Source organism: Squalius cephalus (assembly GCF_949319135.1).
Source record: "Squalius cephalus genome assembly, chromosome: 1".
Classification (NCBI taxonomy): Eukaryota; Metazoa; Chordata; class Actinopteri; order Cypriniformes; family Leuciscidae; genus Squalius; species Squalius cephalus.
In genome coordinates, this window is record NC_137122.1 from 43,813,720 (window position 1) to 43,826,790 (window position 13,071).

At 38.3% G+C, this 13,071-nt stretch overlaps 2 protein-coding genes across 5 annotated transcripts; one reads left to right on the forward strand and one right to left on the reverse strand.

The window, feature by feature from the left end:
- The first annotated feature begins 169 nt into the window (after window positions 1–169).
- Window positions 170–9,895, forward strand: dhrs7b (dehydrogenase/reductase (SDR family) member 7B). Of its 4 annotated transcripts, XR_013822520.1 has the most exons (8): window positions 170–235; window positions 2,100–2,257; window positions 2,374–2,492; window positions 2,668–2,878; window positions 3,527–3,619; window positions 5,946–6,098; window positions 6,187–7,353; window positions 7,475–9,895. XR_013822520.1 is itself a non-coding variant. In XM_079883526.1 (7 exons), the coding sequence occupies exons 2-7, from the start codon at window positions 2,104–2,106 to the stop codon at window positions 6,390–6,392; spliced, it is 936 nt and encodes a 311-aa protein (XP_079739652.1). In that variant the 5' UTR covers window positions 170–235; window positions 2,100–2,103; the 3' UTR covers window positions 6,393–9,895. The 4 variants fall into 4 exon arrangements, 3 of the variants coding, with proteins under 3 accessions (XP_079739652.1, XP_079739654.1, XP_079739653.1); XM_079883526.1 differs by having other exon boundaries at window positions 6,187–9,895; XM_079883528.1 differs by lacking the exon at window positions 170–235 and adding an exon at window positions 1,203–1,231 and having other exon boundaries at window positions 6,187–9,895.
- On the reverse strand, window positions 8,658–12,105 carry tmem11 (transmembrane protein 11). Its single transcript, XM_079883565.1, has 2 exons — window positions 12,010–12,105; window positions 8,658–10,355 (listed from the first exon to the last, which is right to left on the reverse strand). The coding sequence occupies exons 1-2, from the start codon at window positions 12,054–12,056 to the stop codon at window positions 9,839–9,841; spliced, it is 564 nt and encodes a 187-aa protein (XP_079739691.1). The 5' UTR covers window positions 12,057–12,105; the 3' UTR covers window positions 8,658–9,838.
- Between the last annotated feature and the right edge of the window lie 966 nt (window positions 12,106–13,071).

Genomic DNA, 13,071 nt, shown 5'->3' on the forward strand with positions numbered 1-13,071 from the left:
CCGATCTACCCTTTTATGTAACTAACTTTAAAAAGTTAGCACCAGTCTTGAAGAAAAAAATTAGATGACTAACTTTTAAGACTAGTCTAAGCAGTTTATGCAACCGGCCCCGGTGTCTGTACCTTCTGGATTCGGTAGAGGGCGTAATGGCCCCGCCCCTTTCAGGCACAGCCAAAATCACGTGATGTTATTGACTTCCGGATTCTCCATTCAATCATAAGGGTCTCAACTTTCGGTAGGTAATGTCATTATCCCTGCAGGTTTATTTTATATATTTACTGAACATTGCATGTTGATACAACAGCCTTTAGAGAGAATGATTATTATGAGATACTGAGACGTTAGAAATGAATAGGTATGTTTTGTGAAAATTAATTGGGTTGCATAGCGCACTGAAACGTTTATACGTGACTTAGATAGTTGCTGTGGATTAGTTACTGTACTGCTACTACACATCACATCATTAAAAACGTGGCTCTGTATTATCGAAAAAGATTATGGGGTTTTCAATCACTAAAATTAGTCAACACTTTATTGGTACGCTGATGACCATGACAGAAGAGTTATTTTAGTATTATTAAAGTAATTATTAATATTTTGAAATAGCTATTATTTTTTATTTTAATTTTAAAGTTTAAGTAATTTTGTTACTCAGTTTAGCTTTATTTTTGTTTTAGTCATTCTAAAGGGGTCATGACATGGATCTTTAATTATTTTAATATGCTTGAGGTTCACATATAATGTTAAAGTTTTTTGCATATGTGGAAGAATGATTATTTTCTACGGAGCCCCGCACATGACATGCAGGGGAAAAAAATAGTAGGCTAAACCGAGCGCACAATTTACTAATTTGTTTCTTCGAATTTATAAATCGTACGAACGATTTAGCAAATCGAGGGAACAAATTAGTAAATTGTGCGCACGATTTAGCAAATTGAGGAACGAATTAGTAAACCGTGTGCACAATTTATAAATTGAGAGAACGAATTAGTAAATTGTGCGCGCGGTTTAGCCTACTATTTTTTTTTTCTGAAAAAAAAAAAACTTTAACATTATACGTGAACCTCAAGCATATTAAAATAATAAAAGATCCATCTCATGAACCCTTTAGAATGATTAAAACTTTGTCTGAAATGGTCCGTTTTTAAGCAGCGGCTCCTTTAAGGAGTGTCAGTAAACGGCCACTGTTATGATTGGCTAAAGTCATTGCATAGGAACGCACACATTGCACGTGAGTAAGTGTTTTGAAAACAATATCCATTTAAAACCGTCCTTTACAGACAAAGCATTATGAAATTGTTAACTTACGGTTTGTGATGTAGCTGCCGTGAGATCCGAAACAGTTGGCTGCTTCATCCTTCAGGAAGTCCATTACACTTGTACCTCGTTTACAAAACAATATGCAGTCAAATGCTCTGAATAAACATAATAACACAGCATTATTTTTTAAAAGATTCATATGCCCTTGTAATCTTTAATCAAAAACATGAACCTTCCCTCCCCCTCGAAACTGCATCTGTTCTCTTCAAGACGTATGTCTCGGCGGCGGGTGGGGCTAAATATCCTCCACAACTGCTGACTGCAAACTGCCATTCAGATCTGTGTTCATATAGTTAGCAGCATCCAACTTCCTTTACGATCCTGTCCATTCCAGAGGACGAAATGAAGTCCCGCCCTACATTTTCTTCTCGTTCCAGATACCATTTTACTTTAGATATACGACACAATATGGAAGAAAAGAGTATTGGAACCTCCGTTTCATGCCAACTTTAATCTTTTGAGGGGTTCACTAGTTAATTTTAAAAGGTCCTGCATGTAGTCTGCATTATTCCATGTAGTCTCTTAATGTGAGATCAAAAGATGTGAGTTATAAAATAGCCTATTAAATACATTTACAATAAAATAATTCCATGTTTTTTTTTTTATACATTGTTTAGTTTTGTCGGTTCAGTTCTGTAAATAGCATGTAAAATATATCCAGATTTTCCTCAAACCAAGGTCAGTCTCACAAAATGCTTCCATGTTCCTTCTAGATAAAGATGCTGGGTTGAGTTGAGTTATTTATAAATGTAAATTAATATATGCATATGTGTACACAGACACATGGAGCGTGTGTTAGGTTTAGGTGTTGGGCCACTTGCTGCTGGGACTGTCGGGCTGCTGATTTTGCTGAAAGTGATCCAGAGACTGAGACACAAGCAGAATCTACAGGATAAAGTGGTGGTGATCACTGGAGCCAGCTCAGGCCTGGGCAAAGGTTACATGAACATAAACTCTCCTATAATGCTTATCATAATGTCTTATCAATGCCGTTTGACTGTGGATATTACTTCATTGCTTGTTAAATATCTTAATCTGTCTTTTCACCCTCAGAGTGTGCACGGGTCTTCCACGCGGCGGGGGCCCGACTGATCCTTTGCGGACGGGACCAGAAGAGACTACAAGAGGTCGTTGAGGAGCTGAGAAATAAAAATAATAATGGAAAAATACAGGTGAAAACCTTTAAGCAAATCTCTTATTCTCCTTTTTGACTGTTTAAAAATGTGATTGTGCTTATACAGTGAATTCATGGGGGACATAAGGTGTTGTTTATTTACACTAGACAAAAATGTAGGTGTGAACATATCCAATCTCTTAACTATGTTTATTTACTACTTTCTTTTTCAGACTTACACTCCCTGCACTGTCACCTTTGACCTCTCCAGCACATCCCTGGTTTCCAGCGCCGCCAAGGAGATTTTGAAGTGCCATGGTCACGTTGATGTCCTCATCAACAATGCAGGCATTAGTTACCGTGGCAACATCCTGGACACCCACGTCTCAGTTCAGCGAGACGTCATGGAGACCAACTACTTCGGTCCTGTTGCTCTTACACAAGGTGAGTGAATAAGAGTCAAAGAAAGAGATCAGTGAAATGATTATATAGTGTAAAGTTTGGGGTTGGGGGAAAAAAAAAATCAAAGAAGTCTTTAATGCTCGTCGAGACTGCATTTATTTGATCAAAAATAATGTATCTTAAAAGGTAATTTATTCCTGTGATTGCAAAGCTGTATTTTCAGAAATCAGTCTGATATGATGATTTAATTCTCAAGAAACATGTCTTATTATTATCAATGTTGAAAACACTTGTGCTGCTTAATGCTTTGTGGAAATTGTAATAAAAAACGTTTTCAAGATTATTCGATGAATTGAAAGTCCAAAAGAACAGCATTTATTTTAAATAGAAATCTTCCGTAACATTATAAAATAAACGTCTTTACGGTCACGTTTCATAAAAAAAAAAATTACTGACCACTACTTTTGAAAGGTAGTGTGTTTGTATATATATATATATATATATATATATATATATATATAAATGTGAAATATATTATAAATATTATTATATTATATACTATACATGAAGATGAATTATATATAATTCAGTATATATCACATTATATCCTAATATCACATTATTATCAAAAATTAAATTAAATTATATATAATATAAATATCATGTTTTTTTTTTTTTTGTCCTGTCCAGCCATTCTGCCTTCAATGGTGGATAGACGCAGTGGACATATTGTTGTCATCAGCAGTGTGCAGGGAAAGATTTCAATACCGTACAGATCTGCATGTGAGTATACATACACAAAAAAACTGGTATTCAGATATAAGAAATGACAATGTCTGCCTCGACGCAGATTCCACTCCAAGATAGGTGTTAGAACAAGCTCTTTCCCCAAAATGGTTTAATTATCATAGAGTTGAACAAAGTCAACTGTTTCATTGTTTCTGATTACACATAGTGAGCAAATAGTCATCGATTGTAAAATGGGATCAGGTGAGGGACCCTCAGAACAATCTCAACTTCATTAGCATACAGACCACAGCTGTTACAACAGGAGCAACTTCATTTTCATTAGGGCTGGTATTGGTAAACTGTCACGGGATAAAAGGACTGAGATAAGGATGCTCGGGGTTCATTCGGAGTCAACCAAGGTGCTTCACTGATACACTGCAATGAAACTTCTTCATTGATGAGGGGATTCAAATATTTTTCTTCATGAATGGGTTTCTGCGTGTCTTAAAAAGTCTTTAAAAGTCTTAATTTGCCCTTACACAAATTAAGGCCTTGAAAAAGGTGTTAAAACAGTATAGAAAGTCTTAAATTCATAAAGTCATGGCATTAAATGTTGCATGTGTTGCAAAAAAAAAATAAAAAAAATATCGTCCTCAGTATTTTTGCTCTGTATTGCAATACAAATATCTAAACATCTTTAAATCAAGATGCATTCATCAAGTCTTGAAAAATGTAACAAAATTAAGTGAGTTTATGCGTAGCCCTTTAATCTTCATAAACTATATAGCTTACATTTAAAAGCTAAAAACTTTAAGATTCGACCTTTGAAGTCGGTTATTCAATCAATACACAGGCTTATAGCGGAAATAATAGTTTAAAAGGCGAAAAGAAGCAGTTTTTTTGACAAGAGACATGGTTGTTTTTTAGCATCTAACGCTAAACTATTTAAAACCGCTAAACTCAGAGAAAGTTTTCTGTGGAGAGAAGGATCCAGTAAGCGAATACATTCAAGCAGTCAGTCCTGAACAGCACTAATGCAGAGAAAACCCGGCCGATTACACCTGAGATGGCGGAGAGACCCACATCCAGTTTTCAAAAACTATTCACTTCAAAAGCAACCTCTCTCATATTCAGAGGTTTCTGAGCCATGCCAGTGTTGCATTAAATACAGACTGAGTGGCAGTTCAAAACATGAGCATTATGATAGCAAACTGCATCTGGGTTGGATAAAGCAAACCACCGTCTCGCTAGTAAAGTTTTGATGGATGACTTTTGTAATCAAGGTAAAGACGATTGCAGTGACATACAGGAGTCGTAAATAAGGCACATGTTCGTTATTATTGATGCGCAAACAAACCGTGTATGTGCGCTCTCGGCGCACTGATCGCTAACATTGTATTTGCACGAGCATTTCAATAGTCAAATATAGTCATATAATGGTCAAAGTCCTGTTTGCTGTAAAAAAAAACAAATTTGTTTTCCTCAATTTTTGCTGTTGCACTGCATACATATGAATTATGAAAATGAAAAAGTATTTTTTAATGTTCTTGAATGTTTTCCATGTGCGCTTTGGTTTGCACAGTAGTTTTGAATTAAATGGTCTCCTTATATCATTTGAATTTCAGGTGTCCTTTTGGAGTCTCCATGTGTCCCTTTTGGAAAGACTTAAATTTACCTTAAAAAAGAAAATGTACCTTTTGTCAGTAACATCCTCTAAATTAAACCAGAACCTGGTAAAACATTTATCTTTATTTCAAATGTTCCAAGCCTTTCAAATCCTAGTTTTAATATTTTTTTCTTGATAGTATATCATAAAAAAAATGGTAAAAAAAAACTGTTCCTGTACTATTATGAGACAAGAAACTGTCAATTGTCTGGTTTCAAACAAGACCAGGATATTAGGCCTGTAGAACCAAGGGTTCAAAAGCTGCAGCCATTTCATTTTGGGTATGTCATATTGTGGTTAAGGGGTTAAAAGAAGAATAAATATCTGTCAATGAGTTATCACAATCTGAGCCCATTGGCAGATGTTCGTGCCCTTGTTTTAATAATAAACGTACTTCATTTTAACCAATTTCACAGAAAACAAGACTTCATATTATATGTCATTTTTTATCTCCAGTAAATGCATCTTGATTTAAGAATCTTTAGACATTTGCACTGGAAAACAGAGAAAACATCGCTTTTTTATTTCAAACTTTGAAGTGTTGTTAATACTACTCATTGTGTTTCTCCCTAGACATTTAAATTTAGAAACATATTGACGTATTCTTTACCCCTTCAGTTTATTCCTTACATTTTCTGAACTTGGTCTTAAAAAGGTCTTTAACCCTGAGTATTACAAGTGATCAGGTTGCATCTCTGTAATGCTTTTAATCAGATGCTGCATCTAAGCATGCGACGCAAGCCTACTTTGACTGTTTGAGGGCAGAGGTCGACAGGTTCGGCCTGCAGGTGTCTGTCATCAGCCCGGGTTACATCAGAACAAACCTGTCCATCAATGCAGTCACGGGGGACGGCTCTCAATATGGAGGTGAGATAATGCTGTTCTTGTCAACCAAACTCTTATTCTCACTCTATTAAGAAGCGTTTCTTTTTGTTTCGTTCTTTTGGGTCTGAAGTAATGGACAAAACCACAGCTAAGGGGTGGGATCCAGTGGACGTGGCACGTGCCGTCCTGAAGGCTGTCTGTCACAAACAGAAAGACGTGGTGTTGGCCGGGCCGCTGCCGACTGCAGCCGTCTATCTGCGCACACTCTGGCCTGCTCTCTACTTCAGACTGATGGCTTCACGGGCCTTAAAAGAACAGAGAGTGAAAGAAGAATAAGACAAAACAGTATTAGAAAAAATCTTTGCATCTTTCCTCAGAAGATTTCATCGCCAAAAACTTTAATTTGTATGTCTAAAGGTGAATACTCATGGAATGTTTTTAATAAATATTTAAAAATGAATTGAATCATCCCTGATCTGAGAAAATACAACAGCCAGATGACCAGTCTTTAGATAAGCAGAGCAAACATTTATCATACAAGAACTAATTATTTTCTATTCTAAGATGTATTCTATTTATATTGTCCTGGATTTAATGGTTTGCTAATATATTGACCATTTATTAACTCAATTTTCCACTCCATGTTGCAGGTCACCTTTAATTGCCTACAGTTATAAATCATAATATTAAATTAATTATCATCATAATGTTCTGGTGCCCCTTTTGTTAACATGAAGTTGAAATCTGAACATGATTTTTGTTTTGATGAAGTTTTCAACTGTCTCTTGTCCCAAATAGGTCTCTATTTTGCTGGCTGTTGGGTTTTAAATAGGTCTCTAATAGGTCTGGCTGTTGTGTTTTTGTTGTAGCAACAACAACAAAAAAAACAATAGAAATGGATTTGGAGCGTCACTAGTTTGCAAGGACGGCATCATGAGAATCTGGTTATGACAGATGCTAAAGACTCATTTTCATTTTATAGTGATGCACCGCTCTCAATAAGATCCTGGGAGGTGGATGTGCATGATCAAGCAGTTGTGCTTTGGAGGAAAAACTAATTCCAAATTGTGCATTAATTGACATATAAAGGGATTTTTTTTCCCTCAAGAGACCATGATGTTGGTCCAAATTAAAACTCTATATTTGAACCTTGCTATGCTTTACTGTTGAACATTAAAAAAATATGGAGTTTGCAGTGCCAGCCCAGCTTATTTTTGTCTCCAAATATGGTTGATGGAGGGAGGAAACTCGCCAGACAGTTCTGTCAAGGCAACGCTATTTAAACGGTGTTCAAACGGTCAGTCTAAACAGAAGAAAATTTACTGCCATATTCATTCTCGGCGATTTAAAAAGATGTCCACGTGCATGAAATATAATGGTATTTTATCAAATTCTTTTTCCACACGTTTACCTTTCAGATGCCTTAAGATGAGTTAAGCATTCTCAGTTTCAGACCTAGTTTCCTTTGAAACCTAGTAACCCATTAAGGACTATCTGGAGATCCTTCAAGTCCTGTAGGCTACAAGGTGAAGCTGCCATGGATTGAACTTGTTGGTTCAGCACGTCCCACCCGGATCAGTGGGCAGTCATTTTTGCCCAGGAGTGATTGGGGGTCAGGAGCCTTGCTCAAGGCATCTCAGTCATTTCCTGCCAGAATGGAGAATAAAAACTTGCAACCTTCGGGTTACCAGTCTCACTCTCTATCCATTAGGCCACGACTGCCTAGGTAGGTGGCATGTGTCAAAATTACGTCCACATGAATTGCTGGACCCAGCAGAACATTGCTCAGAGAATCACTCCCTCAACTGTCTTATCGTCATCATTTACTTTAATTTACTTCCTGCTGCCATCACTTCCCCTGGTAAACAGTGTATGCATACATAGCCAGCCAAGTAATGTAAAAGAAAATGGGATTCATTAAAGTGATCATTAAAATTTTGTGACTTGGGCCACTGTAGACATTTTGTTGGCTCGGACCAGACTGGATAGCCTTCATTGCCCGTGTGCATCGATGAGCCTTGGGTGCCCAACATCCTGTCGCCGGTTTGTGGTTTGTCCCTCCTCTGACCATGGTTGGTAAATTCTCACCACAGCTGACCAGGAGCAACCCACAAACCTTGTGGTTTCAAAGAAACTCTGACCCAGTAACCTTGCCAAACTCACTCAGATATTTTTTCCTGCCCCCAACACGTTGATTACAAGAACTGATTGTTTGCTTAGAATCTAATCTACCCAGACTATAATATGGGGCCTTGTTAGGAGATGATCAATATATTATATATTTTCTTCCCCTGTGGCTGATCATGTTTTGGCTCACCAGTATATATCTTGTGTGAACAATGTGTCAAAAGGCCAAAAAATGCCATATTTAAGAATCAGACACTGGACATCTATCTGAAATGTTAAAAGCACAAGATGCTATGAGTTATGCTTTTCTAATGTGGCTGTGAGAATGATAAGCACTTACTCCTAAAGGTGAAGTGTTGACCAACTGCAGACAAGAGAACTATTGGAGGAAACTTTTTTTTTTTTTTCCCACATTTTTAAATTCTACTGAGCAGAAATGACACTTGAACCCACATAAAATAAAGACTGAGCCAATTAAAGCCTTACCGTTTTCTCTTTGAATTTCCTGTTTTAGATATTATACACTACAATATGAAAATAAAACATCAGATGACTCATTTAAGCTCCACAGGCCAGATGCATTTGTAAAAACAGCATAAACAATTTAACACGGTGCCATTAATACAAAATATCATTTGAAAACTATATTTCTCACAATTTCTCTGCATATAGGCTGTGAATAACTGCTTGTTACATTGAAGTAAATTTCATTCAATTGCACTGGTTTGCCTGCAGCTTCAAGGAATAGTTATAACCAAAAACCAAAAAATTAAGTAACAGCATATAGATCTAAAACAACATGAGTAAATGACAAAACTTCAATTTTGGGGTGAACTCTCTCTTTCAGAGGAGTTAACATTTACTTTTCTTTTATATTTATTTTTCATAACTTCATCAGAAGATCCGGATTTATACTGATCCATTACAAACCGTGGCTTGTAAAATAAATCTGACTGTGAGATCTGCATGAAGGCTACAACTCAGATGTGCAATAAGAAAGAATCCAAGCCCTTGAGGGTCAAAATAAAGGTCGTCAGAGATACCAGTGAGGTTAAATCTCCTACTGTTTAATGAAAAGGTGACGCACCAAAGGCAGGGTACAGTAAAACTACACAGAGGGAGAAAAGAGAGGATTCAAAGGTCATTCTTAAAACACGTCTGTCTGTCCACCACACGTTCAGTCCGACAGGTCGCTGCCCGGGTGCGGAAGCTCCGTGTGGGTGGCAGGTGACCGTTGGGAGAGGGCCGCGGAACGAGGCAGGGGCTGGACAGGTGCAGGGAAGAAGTGGGAAAGGGGGCTCAAGTGCACTGGTGATATCACTTTTAAAGTACAGAGAAAAAAGGAAGATTCATTCAGAACTATAAGCTCCCCCCCCCCCAACCAACCGCTCCTCTCATACATCCATCCATCAATCTGTCCAATCCTTGACCAGTTGAAATCAAAACGATGAAAAATTGTGACAGAGAAAGCGCCGCGTATTCTTTTGTTTTCGATCACTCTCACTGTCGGTCCGTCCGTATGTTATTGTTTGGTGTGTACGTGTGTATCTGCCAGTGTCGGGTGTTTAGTAGTGCTTCTCACCTCCTTGCCGCGTGTTTGTGTGTGTATGCGCATGTCAGTATCTGTATGCGTGTGTGCGGATGTGGCATAGCGCTCATACAGCGTACAGTTCATAGATCCTCTTGGCACAGTACGCCAGGGCCGCCAACGCTATCGTGTTGTGCAGTCTCTTTCTGTGCACGTCGTCCCGTCGAACCAGAACCACTGGCGTAGAGGAGGTGAGCGTGTGCAGGGGCAGCCGCGAGAGCTTCTGACTGTCGTACTCTACCTGGTACTTGCAGCAGGGGTCGAACTGCCAAGAGATGCCGTAGAGTGCGGCACAGGCCAGGCTCAGAGCGCCAGCCGGCAGCGCCACGTAACGGGAGTAGTCGGCGGGAAGGGCGAGCGGCGTCAGGAGGCATGCTGCCCCGGCCAGGACGGCGGATTTGTGCAGGCAGTTTCCCACGGCCACCCAGCGGGCTGTCTCGTCCCCGATGCGCGTGGGTTCGATCACGATGTACCGGTACTGCGCCTCCAGAGCCTGTTCCAGCTCGTATTCAAACTGCTCCTGTGCATTCTCGCCGTTGTAGATCTCGTGGACGATGTAACACTCCGTCGCCGCCATCACTCCCCTTGAGAGAGAGAAAAGAGGAAGAGGAAAAAGTGAGTTCCCCAATTCAACCCCCGGTTACACAGACAAGGCTTAAGCAGACTAAAATGCATGTTTGAGTTGTTTTGCAACTTACACTGACAGATCTTAAAATATGTCAGTGCCATTGTTTAGTCTCAAGATGCACACCAGTAATGTTTTTATTTTTCTAAGGGACGTTTATAAAAGCTACTTAAATGTCCTAAATGAACTAAGGCCTTATACTGGCTTAATCTAAGCCATGTCTGTCAAACCAGGCCCAAATTAATTTATTCAGATTTAAAATTCTGAAATTTCTGTTTATATAAAAACCCTAAACTTAGCGATGCAATTCAAAACAGTACAATAATGCCTCTGCAGAAACATAATTGCCATTTTTGTTTTGACATATCAGACATGTCAGAAGAGCTTTGTTAGCAAATATTTAATCTCCTCCACTGATCAGCTTGTAAGACATAAATAAACGCACACCACTGTTCATGTGCGCAAGACATTATTTAAATTCTGATTGAGGAAAAAAGTTGGATTTAAGCGTTTAAATGCTTAACTTTTTCCTATTGATCTGATTATTTCAGGTCTACACCACCCCTTCCAAATACAATCGAAATTTCAGATCAAATGAGGTGTTTAAGGCTTTTTAGCCCGATTGAGCCATCATTCTGATCTGATTATTTGGTTGCATGTGAATGCAACTACTGATATTTACTGTGTATGAGGCAAAAAGTAAAACTGATTTGACAAGACAGATACTTTAAGACCAGTCAACATTGCTTCAGATGGGACGGCATTTCCTGTGATGATTTTTTTTTGTGCAACATTTTCCTAAATTGTTTTAAAAATGGTAAAGCAAAAGCTAAAATTGACTATATTGTGGTCTTGCTTCGACACGACCTGTCTCGCGTTGTCTACATCAGCCAGAGGATCTGCGGCCTGGGTTCACAGAGTGTGAAACAAGAAACTTCTTCGCGATGTTTTAATAAGCCGAAAAGCTGACGGTAAATTTTCAAATGTACAATGAAAGACACTTTGATCAGGTAACTTATATTGATAACATCTTGTTATTTCAAACTAGTTATTATATTAGAAAATACGGACTGATAACTAACTTGATAAAATCAGGCGAGAGCGGTCCGCCTTAAATTTAACGCATACTGTCAGTTTAACAGGCTGTGCATTAAACGGCCATAGTTTTTGGAGCAAACATACAATTTCTTTTGGTTTTCAAGACATTTACACGAAACTTAGTACAACAACTATAAATGCTTGCTAGCTGTACATATCTCCTTAAAACATGCTGTCATAGGTGTGAAGCGCTATTTTAACTTGTCCCTCTCTTGTCAAAATGGGTAACACATACTGCAAAAGGGATCAATATGAAGATTTCAGATGTAACTGCCATATAATTACATTTCTGGTGCTCTCTGAAGTGCTAATCAGTTGAGGGACCCCAGAGTCAGTAAGCTAATCAAAACAACACATGAGCTCCATTCAGACTATGTTTCTTTAGTATTTGTGGCTTCACAAAACGTCAAAAGACCTGGTGTTTTAAAGACAGGAAACAAACTTAAAATGTGCATAAAGCCTAAACATTTCACGTCAAGTATTATGAAATAATGACAGGTTTTAGTCTAACTGACCTCTCCCTGTTGACTGGGACACCGCGCCTCCTTCCCAGCGACGCCATCTTGAAAAAGCAACGGACTAGACTTGACGCAAAACTTGTCGCGGTGCACTTTAGGTAATGTAGTTCGCGGCTTCAGCTCTAATAATAATCTTTAAAGCTTTCGAGCACATGAAAGAGACTACAAATCCCGTGAATATGAATTTAGCTGAGGACCCTACCACCTGAACAGAATCTGTAACGATATTAAAATGTGCTTTATTTAGTTAAAGACAGTTGATTGTAATGTATGGAACACATTCTTTCGTACAACAAACAAGTAACTGGTTTTGATCATGGTTTGTTCCGCGAGGCTATATTATTTATGTTTTTGAATAGCGGAGGTGACCAATCGAAAGCAAGGACATCACTATGGGGCTTTCAGTAGGACAAACCATTCCCACAGCGTATATTCGTTGCATAAAGAACGTGGTCTGACTAAATGATTTAACTGTTTTGTACTGTGTCCAAAACTTTCGGTCATGTAATGCACGTGGATGCGAGGGTATTGCAGAGAAGGCACTCACCCATAATGTGGTCGGTTCTCGTTTATGTAGTGAGTCCCGTCCTCGTACGGCTCTGGTGCATTGGAGGAGAGGGGGGAACCGTGTTGTGTTATAACAACCACACTGTGCTCGGTAACACGTGCAGGGTTTGCGCTCTCTGTCTCCCCCAGTAGTGATGGATTGCATAACATAAAAGCATTAATGCCGTTCATTTGATGTGCATTAATTAAATTGAGAAAAAAATGCATTAAAATATTTTTAAGAAAGGGAACTAAATTCAAAGCAATAGTTTTAGGCACTGTGCTAGTGGCAACAGTGCTTTAAATAAAATAAAATAAAAGATTTTTACAGAAAAACTCTTTTTTCTAAAAAGCATTTAACGAGTCACTGTAACTGTAGGCTACTAGTAAAACCCAAATGCATTTCAGTTATCATAATTTACTCACCCTCATGTCGTTCAGACCTGTATGAATTTTGTGGGAAAAAAATACAACATGCTGATATTTTTGGGGATAATGGATTTTTTTTTTTTT

What these genes read in the sequence shown, in the direction of transcription:
- dhrs7b (XM_079883526.1), top strand. Translation starts at nt 2,104, where the DNA reads ATGGAGCGTGTGTTAGGTTTAGGTGTTGGGCCACTTGCTGCTGGGACT. An exon ending in CAGCTCAGGCCTGGGCAAAG is followed by an intron (nt 2,258 to 2,373) that starts GTTACATGAACA and finishes TTTCACCCTCAG; the next exon opens with AGTGTGCACGGGTCTTCCAC. An exon ending in GGACGGCTCTCAATATGGAG is followed by an intron (nt 6,099 to 6,186) that starts GTGAGATAATGC and finishes TTGGGTCTGAAG; the next exon opens with TAATGGACAAAACCACAGCT.
- tmem11 (XM_079883565.1), bottom strand. Translation starts at nt 12,056, where the DNA reads ATGGCGTCGCTGGGAAGGAGGCGCGGTGTCCCAGTCAACAGGGAGAG. An exon ending in GTCCCAGTCAACAGGGAGAG is followed by an intron (nt 10,356 to 12,009) that starts GTCAGTTAGACT and finishes CTCTCTCTCAAG; the next exon opens with GGGAGTGATGGCGGCGACGG.